Consider the following 10,239-nt stretch of genomic DNA (forward strand, 5'->3'; position numbering starts at 1 on the left):
TTTTTTTTAAAAAAATTAAATTTTATTTTTCTTGTTCAATGTTATTGGTAGTTAAGTATTTGCAAACTTTTAAGGGTTAGAATTACACTTTGAAGTTTAAACTTTAAAGTTTTAAATTTGAAATTTGTATTTTAAAATTATAAAATTGAAAATTTGAATTTTTGAAATTAGAAACTTAGATAGTTAAGTATTTGCAAACTTTTAAGGGCTACAAAAAATTATTTAATAAGACCAATAGGCAAGTTCAAAACTTCAAATTATATTCTTCATACTTCAAATTAATTTGCAAGTTATTTTTTGATTTTTGAACTTGCAAATTAAATTTTACAACAAATATAAAAATAAGAAATAGTACATCACATATTTTGCATCATTTTACTAAGTTCTTCCATGTCAACATGATGTTCTATGTTTCCGGCATTGGTTGAATCGGATCTATAAACCATTATATCTCCAATTTCTTGGTCCTCCTCTTCGTCTACCTCGGCACGCCCTTGATTTCGCCGTTCTGATCTTATCCAATCTCTGAAGCACACTAGAATTTCTAAAGCGTTGCTGCCCATGAATGACGGGTATCTCCTAGCTGCTGCCTTGCTTGGCTAAATGCGCTCTCTGATGCGACTGTTGAAATCGTCACATTTAGCACGTCTCGAGCCATGGCCGAAAGAACAGGAAATTGATTTGAGTTGCTCTTCCACCAACCCAGCAGTTGAAAATCCTTTGTGAGGGGCTCTGGTGACTTTTGCAAGTAGAATTGTAGTTCATCAATATTCCTGCTACTGGTTTGTTGATGCTCTCCTAGTGTAGATCAAATCTGATAATCTTGAACAGAATCATCATCATACACTGTTGTTCCAGATGTTGAAGGAATATTTGCATCTACAACCGAAGAAGCATCAACAATGTTAGCATAATAATTATATAAAGTTTGTAAATGTGTGTGTAGCTCAGAAACACAAGTGCCAATATCAGGAGTTTCAGTTAGTCCAATATCCATATAAGTGTATAAAGCTCTAATTAATTGGCGATACTTTATCATTTTGACAGTAGGGTTTAAAATAGCACCAATTAGGTAAATGTAGGAAATTGGGTAGAAATACTTTTTAAACTTATCTAGCATAGATTCAACAACAGTAGCATATCCTTCTTTCTGCTTCAAATTATGTAGTAAAAGAGAAATTTCAGCAATATGAACTAAACCATTTGAAATGGTGGATAATAAGCTCCAGAAAACTCAAGTGTAGCGACATAAAATTTTTGTAAAAATTGTAAAACATCATGAATGACATCCCAAGTTCTAGATGTTAACAAACGGTTAGGATCGGTACAATGAGAATTGGCAACTTCAGTTATAGGCATTCTATATTTATAACATCTTAAGAACAAATAAGTATAATTCCACCTAGTAACTATTTCTTCAGGCATGAGTCTTGGTTTTAGTCCATAGTGTACACATTTTTCCTTAAATGCATTTAATCTAGCACTTCTATTATTTCCTTGAATTACACCAACAACTCTCCTAACTAAAGTAATTTCATCTCTAAATAATTCAAGGCCACTCTTCACAATCAAGTTATAAATATGACATGCACATCTAACATGAAATATTTCAGGAAGTGGTGGGTGTAGATGCAATTTTAATATTATAATAGCAGCATTGTTGTTAGAAGCATTATCAAATGACATACACAAAACTTTTTCTGCAAGATTATAAAATATAGCAACTTCATGTATAGTGTTACTTATAAATGCACCAGTATGACTTTGATCTTCATCATATTTAAAAGCAATAATACGTTTTTGCATGCAAAAATTATCATCTATCCAATGGCATATAACAGTCAAATAATCATTTCCGTTTACAGCACGACCAATATCAGAAGTAAGAGAAACTTTACAAGGAAGACTTGCGAACAAATAACGTATATATATGTCTGATATTGTCCAAAAAGCCTAAAGATATCAGCTCTACAAGTACTTCTAGGAATGCCTTTAAACATAGAGTTATAAATTCTTTGAATATAAGTAACAAGATACGGTGAAGAAGAAAAACTAAAAGGTAAACAACCTAAAACAATCATTTTAGCTAATTCTTCCCGATCTTTCTTAATATCGTATTTCCCAAATAACCCCCCAGTACTCGGGTTAAGTCTTTGTTGCCCAAATGACTCATCTACTCCCCAATCAAGAGGGTGTTTCTCTTCCATATGCCTATGAAGTTGACCCGTTCCCCCTCCTTTACCTGGCTCATGTTTATAATGTTCACTACAAATTTTACATTTTACATAATTTTTTTGATCTTCTAGTCTTTCAAAAAACATCCAACACTTACTTCTTAATCGTCGATTCTTCTTAATAGGGAGAGGAGGCCTACTTGTTGCACCCCTAATATTTTGAGTTTGACTAGCATTACCAGGTGTAGGTGGTGGCGTTTCAAGATTATCGGGTGATTGAATTTCATCTAACATATCATCTAAATCATCATCTACACCATAATTTTCTTGCATTCGCTCATAATCTACATTTAAATTTTCAGGTGAACTTTCAGAAATATGTGTAAAGCTACTAGAAGAACCAACACCACCTCTTGTTCTTTTTGAAATTTTCTTACTACCTCTACTAGTGCATGCTTTTTTAGCCGCTCTAAGTAAATTCATTATATAAGTTAAACTATTAAAGTAAGAAATTAAAGTAAGAAACTAAATTAAGAAACTAAATTAATAATTCTAAATAATAAAATAAGTGTACACCAAATAAGAGAAAGAGATAGAACGAGTGTACCGGGATTCCTTATGCCGCACTAATTTTGAATTTTTGATATCAAAATTCAAACTTCAATTGATAGACCGAAACTTGATAGTTGATAATACTTGAATACTTGATACCACACTTCACTTGAATAATTGATATTTGATAATAATAATTTTGTAATGGCTAAACTAAATAATTGATGAAACTTGAAATAATAAATAATTGAGAATTAGAGATTTGAGAATTTAAGAACTATAATATCAAGAGAGAATTGAGACTTGAGAGAGAACTAGAGTAGTAAGAGAGTGAATTGTGAGAAAAAATGAAGAAGAAGGGGGGCTATTTATAGATTTTAAAAGGTTAAAAAAGTAATTTTGCAATTATTAGGGGTGGGAGGGCTATATTTTTAATGGGGGGCCGAAATTGGCCATTTTTGCAAAATGTGGCCGTTCCCCAATGGTCATTTCTCAATTTGACCGTTGGGAACAGTCCAATTAAATTAAAAAAAAAAATTCAACGATAACCGGGCTGCTAACGGACTGCAGCCCATGTTCAACCCGTTAAGAGATTTCGGGTTCAATGGGTTAGGTGCACCGTTAATCTAAACGTGAACGTCCACAACCCGCCCCCCTGAACAACCCGTCCCAGCCCGTCCAATAGTGAACAGTAGCGGGCTGAACCGGGCTGACCCGGGTTGAAGCGGGCTGAAAACGGATCAAGCCCAGCCCGATTAACAGGTTTAGTCCAGATTCCAGACTTATCCAAACATGCATATCTCAAAAGTCCGAAACCGCACATTTTTCTTTTCCTCCAAATAGCAAATAGTATATATTAATCATTGCTCTATATTGAGTTGAGTAGCCTCTAGCCCTCCTAATATCACAGCTCTACTATTATTTGGATTCTCAAGTCAAGAAAAATTAGCTTTGTGAATTTTTAGTACTTACTATCTTTTTGTAAAGTTCCTTTGTTACTAAAAATCTTTGAATTCTTCATTCTGCACGTGGTGCATAACAACCTAATACTTTTTTTGAATGCTGACATGACAGGGAAAGAGGCTTGCAGAGTATGTCTTTGATGATCGAATAAAGGAGAAAAATAAAACTTTAAGGGCCACCAAAAAGAAAAAAGCGGACATCATGCTCGGCGGCTAAAGGGAAAGAAATTGGAAAGGTGCTCAAGATTTATTATACTACCTCTGATGCTGAGGGCGATCGTTCTATTTTATTAGGATTGACTACCGATTCCGAAGGAACTGGAGTTACAACTCTTTTCCATTCAAGAGTTCTTATGCGTTTCCACGCCCCTTTGAGACCCCGAAAAATGGACAAATGCCTTTCCTTAGGAACACATACAAAATTCGTCACCACAAAAAGGATAATGGTACATAGAGGGGGAGGTCATAAGCGTCTATACCATAAAATCTATTTTCGACGGAATGAAAAAGACATATATAGTAGAATCGTAACCATAGAATACGACCCAAATCGAAATGCATACATTTATCTCATACACTATGGGATGGAATAATCTAGGAATAATATAGGATGAATCTCCCCGATGATTAGAAATAGAAAGAGTAATACGATTTTCAATACTTTGCTTATGTACAACTACAAAGTATCAAGCTATCGCGATTTGATGGTATTCTATTTTTGAAATATTTCGCTAGTCATGATACTAAACACACCTTTAAACCGAGATGAAAAAGAAGACCCGAAATTTTGTGAACAATGCGGTGTCGAATTTGTTGATTCTCGGATACGAAGGTATCAAATGGGCTACATCAAACTCGCATGCCCAGTAACCCATGTGTGGTATTTAAAACGTCTTCCTAGTTATATTGCGAATCTTTTAGATAAACCTATTAAAGAATTGGAAGGCCTAGTATACTGCGAAGTGTAACTTAGTGGTCAAGGGGGTTCAAAATCTTTGTAAGTTCATAGGTTCAATTCCCACTAGTTACAATCTTTCCTGAGCCGAGGGTCTATTGGAAACAGCATCTCTATCCTCATAAGGTAGGGGTAAGGTCTGCATACACACTATCCTCCCCAGACCCCACGATATGAGAACTGGGTATGTTGTTGTTGTTGTCTGTTCGTGGTGCATAATGTCAGCTCCTCACATATGACTCACAGGCGCATGAAAAAACTTAATCACATTTAATTTGCACAAAGCTTTATGACTTTACCTAGATTTATATATTAAATTGGGATCAAAATACAAATTAACTAACTATGATCAAGTGATAAAAATGTGCATAGAAGACATATAATGTATTCATTCATCATTTGGTATAAACATCATGCGTAAGTAAAATTTATATTGACTTGCAATCCCTTTAAATTCCATCCAACAATACCACTATATATGTATGTGCATGGATAATCGACAACTTGGTAACAAATGAGAATACACTATGCATCCAAAATTGTATCTTCACAAAATGAAAGAAAAAAGAATAATTAGTGAAAACAATGAAAAATAGCATTTACACTTCTTTGATTAAGTAGTGTGTATATATATATATATATATATATATATATATATATATATATATATATCATCAGCGCGTTAGATGTAAATAGATGCAGAACACTTGTTGGAGAAAGTTCCCGTGATATTCATTGGAAGAGATATCTGCAAACGCCCAACGAAAGTGTTAACGTTATGAACCGTTTATAATACCAACTTAATGTGGAGTTTAAGTAATTAATATACATTGTAGTAAAAAGAAATTACATACATCAATTAAGTTAGAACTAAAGGGTAAATGATCTTAGGATAGTCATCCATACCGTACTATATTTTGCTGCTTTCACGCTGTTGACAACTTGGTTACTGAGTTTAATATTGTTTTGGTCAATATTTATGGCGCACTCCACGGCCAACTTCAAAAATCGCATGAAGATTTACAATAAGTTAGTACAAGAATGTAGCATCCATATATACCGTGATAGTGTGGAAAAAAAAATACTATCAGATCATCTAAAATATACGTAACTATTTATAACTGTCCGTAAAAAATGAAATTAGTAAATTAAAATTAAGAAGGAACTAACTCCACAAATGAAATTTTCCTCTGAAAAAGTAACAAACCTTCACTTTGGGAAAGTTGACATATTTGAGAAGTTTCACCTGCGTTGAAACATCACCAAATATGTTTGCCAACGTAACACTTTTTGTTGAACTCTTCTGTTGCAGTGAAATGTTAGACAAAATTTGAGTAACGTTCACGCAATAAAATATTACTCTAGCCTCCAATGTTAAGTTATTACTACGAGGAGGTTGATAAAATGCAGGAACTTGAATCATTCCAATAACTACTCCTTCATTAAACACATGAAATCGCGTCGACGTATACCTTATGCCAACTTTATTAGGATTTTGCGCAATCAGTATCAGAGAGATGACCGATGAAAATAGGAGGTCGTCGGAGCCTGAATTATTTAAAACGTCAAGCTTGTAAGATTGCACTTTTAACGTTTGGATTGAGAAAACGGGCTTTTGGGGCTTCAAGCTTAAGAAAATTATGGAAGGAACTACCACTACTACAAGGGTTATCAAGAAAATGAAGGAAAAAAGAAATAAACAACATTTTTTGAAGGAAAAAGTCTGACAATAATATTCTTGAAAACGTGAACGATTAAAAGCTGGTATAGGTGAAATATCCATGACAAGAAATGAAGCACATAATTTTTGGTATGGTTTAGTTAAATGGGGTTTAGTAATTTGTCTTAATAAATTTAGTGAAGTCTTTAGATGGAAGGAGGAATGTGATGTTTTTCTTTGTATCAATGTCTTACTGATCCTATTCCTTTCTTGAACTTAGAAAAATACGTTCTTCTCTTCGTTTCTGTGTTGCTTTTTCTGGACTTTCTTAAAGGGGAACAGTACGCAACTACTTATTTTTCCGCCACCTTTGCTAAGGCCTAAGAGGTAAGGCAAGGGGCTGGGCCAGGCAGCCAGAGTGAGAAACAATTGAATTGGGCTTAGGTTGGGCTCTCGTATAGAAATTTATGCAAATAATTGGCGAGAAAATGACACTGTATAGCCGTTGTAAAAATAATTGTCGAAAAATCTATAAAGTTTGTATAATTTTTGTATATATATTTTATACACTTCTTTGGCTCCAAAATATATACAATTTCTAGCGCGGGCTAAAAGTGATAATATCCCAACATTGACATTTTACCAAGGCCACTATTGAATTTTGTTCTCTGTTAGTTTAATGAGTATTTTGAAAAAAAAAAAAAAAAAAAAGATTAACACGGACAACCTTGAAAGTGGACACGACACCAGATAGTCACTTTTAAGTATCGTGTTTAAAATATATTCACTAATGATTAGCTAATTCACTCAAACTTCATGACACGACGTCCAAAAGTCTAAACTTCAAACTTCAAAACATTGTGTCCCCAAATTCGAAATTTGTGTCTAGAAATTCGAATCCTGTGTCCCGAATTTCTAATTAGCACTTTAGAAATTCAAGACACTTATAGCCTGTTTGGCCAAGCTTCTTTTGAGGCAAAAGCATTTTTTTTTTGTCAAAAGTATTTTTTCTAAAATTACGGTGTTTGGCCAAGCTTTTGAAAGAAAAAAAGTGTGAGAAGCAAAAGTTGTTTTGAAGAAGCAGAAAAAAGTAGCTTCTATCCAAAAGCACTTTTTTTTAAAATCACTCTTGAGAAAAATACACTTAGAAGCAGTTTTTTAAAGCTTGGCCAAACGGGCTAATAGTCCTAAATTTTAAATTAGGATCTCAAAAATTCAAGATACTTAGTCCTGAAATTATGGTGAATTGACTATTTTTAAATAAATTATAAATTATAAATATATTTTAAATAACATACTTAAAAATGATTATTGGTGCACTTCAATAATGTTGTAACAAAATTAAAAGCCATACTGTGCAAATAATAGGTGTTCCATTATTTGTTTTTAGCATTGTAGTTATTTACCCTAAAAATCGAGTAACAATTAAACTTGTAATGTGATTTTGAGGATACGTGATTTCACTTAATATTAATTGGTTAATTTAGAGATAAGTGATGAAATTGATAAGAATGTAGAACAAACCGACATTTGGACTGTATCCTCGAGCTTGATGAACCCTCGAGAGTAAAGCGAGAACATTAAAGAACAAAAGTTGAAGAACAATAATTAAAGAGCAGTGAGCTGACGAGCAGAAGAAAGAAATATTATATTGCCTTGATCTGTATGAATGTGAGAGAGCCTACAAATGATGGGGACCCCTCTTTATATACTAGAGGAATCCTAATTGAGGTACAATTCTAATTATAGAAGTAAATCCCATGATTCATGCAAATAACCGCGCTTGATTTGATCCATTCCGAGATTTCCGCCGTGATCTACGATCGGTTGTGGATATTTTGCCTTTCCGTTATTGTGTTCTGCTCGAAGCTGGTCATATCCGGTCTCGACCGTCGAGGACCTCGATCTCGACGGGTTCCTCGATCCCTGAACTCGGCACCTTGTCTGATCCATTACGAGGCTGACCCTCGATACAGTTCTCTAGCCTCGAAATAACGACAAAATCAGGTAAGCCCGATTTTACCCGTATATAGATAGCCCCTCGTTTCTTAGAGAGTAATGAAACGAAACGAACTAAGTCTTTGATTTCATACATCGACCAATCATGACATCATCCTCAATACGTAAGCGACGGAGGCGACCGAAGCGTCGCGTCTGTACAGTTCTCAAAATCATTAATTAGCGTCAGTTGATGGTCGGCCACTGATTCCCTTGAACCGTCATTGCAATATTATAAATAGACCCTCCTCATAATTTTTTCAAAGTTTACTTTCAAAACTTTTCTTAACCTTCAAAGCTTTCCTACTTTCTTCAAGTTTCTCAATTCTGCAAATTCTTCGAAATCCGTTTGTCAATCCTTTCCCAAAACAACAAGCCTCATCTTCTTCTTCTATGAACTCATATAAAAATGGCGAAAACATCTCAAAAAATATGCCTCAAAAGGAACAAGCCTCTTCTTCGCGGCCGACCGGCGGTAAAACGTCGGTGGAGCCACGCATTAAGGAGTGCATTCCTGGGTCGTGCGACCTTACTTTCGATTTTAAAGTTGAGAAAACCTTGTCGGTCCTGGCCGATGTGAGCCCATGTCGAGGTATATAGGCTCGATAACAGAGGGCAATCTCGAGCAGGTGAAAGAGGACTGCCATTGGGAAAACGTAGAGGTGGTGATTCCTACCGCTGAGGAGGATATTACTACTCACGTGAAAGGGTTTTTAAGTGTTTACACTAACCCTTTCACGCTGGGTCCCGTCGAACCAGTGATCGTCGACTTCTTCCGCCAATACCAAATAACCCTAGCAAAATCCACCCTTCTTTTTGGCGCATAGTGATTTTGTTCCAATTTCATGTGAGCAAGGTCGAGGGGATGTCTTTCACCCTCGACCGTCTCATCGGATTGTACAGCCCTCGTCTCTATCGAGGCGGATTAATAAGGCTTCAGTGCCGGGCCGCTAAGGTGTTGTTCTCGAGTACAGACGAGCACATGGATCGGGGATGGATGAGTCGATTTGTCCAAGTGAGGACCTCCGACATAATCTCGGCCGATAAAATGCCATTCCCCGAAGAATGGAACATGAAGCGTAAGTAGAATTTACTCATAGTTTTTATTTGTTGTTTTGTTTCTTTTGCTTTTTCTTCATCCACATCTCTTCTTATGGTGTAGCAGTTCCCTAGGTGCGTGGTGCAATCCCGGACCTCAAAGGCTGGGTTCGGAAGCTGGCCTCGACCTCTTGATACTCTAAGCGCTGCTGGCGTAATTTGGCAAGGGGCCGATGGGAGGCCAAGAATCACAGTAAAGTTATCTTATACGCTGTTGGTGCCCTTTTTCAAAGCGTCTCTTTTCACTTGTACCTAATCTCCTTTTATGCAGGTCTCTGGGATGTTGCTGAAATGAGGCCGGCCCCGCCTGGGGAAGAGGAGGCCCCGAAATCGTCTAATGATAATAAGAGAAAAAGGGTTTTGATCTCCGAGACTTCGAAACCAAAGAAGAGTAAGACTCGCAAGCCGAAGAACGACGTCGTTGCCATGTTCGAGGATGCAGTTCTACGGCTACGAGATGAAGAAGAAGAGGAACATGAAGATGGAGACTTCAGGTTGGTGGCTCGACAAAAGAGTGCCGAGGTCCCAAAGGCCGCTAAGCCGGCTATGATCGAAGAAGTTCAGCCTCGAGCTGAGGAGGGTTTGGAAGATGCCCCTAGCGGAGTCCCTGAGTCAGCGGGGGCTGATGTTGCCTCCCATTAAGATGCGTAATTGGCGGACGTATCCGAAGGGGCCAGTTTCGAGGCCCTTCTAAATGAAGGAAATACCCCAAGTGACTTGCTTGGGGCAATAGAGATAGGTGATTCGCCGCTCCTCCCCTCATTCTCCGAGGGGAAGATTGAGGAAGCTCGAGCCATGGGGACCCTCGATGCGGGAATGGCCCACGGAGGGGGGGACCTT

The 10,239-nt window shown here is 36.5% G+C and overlaps 1 protein-coding gene across 1 annotated transcript; it reads right to left on the bottom strand.

Moving 5' to 3' along the window:
- Positions 1-5,315: 5,315 nt before the first annotated feature.
- On the bottom strand, positions 5,316-6,456 carry LOC109238002. Its single transcript, XM_019404426.1, has 3 exons — positions 5,851-6,456; positions 5,550-5,642; positions 5,316-5,391 (listed from the first exon to the last, which is right to left on the bottom strand). The coding sequence occupies exons 1-3, from the start codon at positions 6,424-6,426 to the stop codon at positions 5,326-5,328; spliced, it is 735 nt and encodes a 244-aa protein (XP_019259971.1). The 5' UTR covers positions 6,427-6,456; the 3' UTR covers positions 5,316-5,325.
- Positions 6,457-10,239: the final 3,783 nt, after the last annotated feature.

Source organism: Nicotiana attenuata, unplaced genomic scaffold, assembly GCF_001879085.1.
Source record: "Nicotiana attenuata strain UT unplaced genomic scaffold, NIATTr2, whole genome shotgun sequence".
In the NCBI taxonomy this organism is placed as follows: Eukaryota; Viridiplantae; Streptophyta; class Magnoliopsida; order Solanales; family Solanaceae; genus Nicotiana; species Nicotiana attenuata.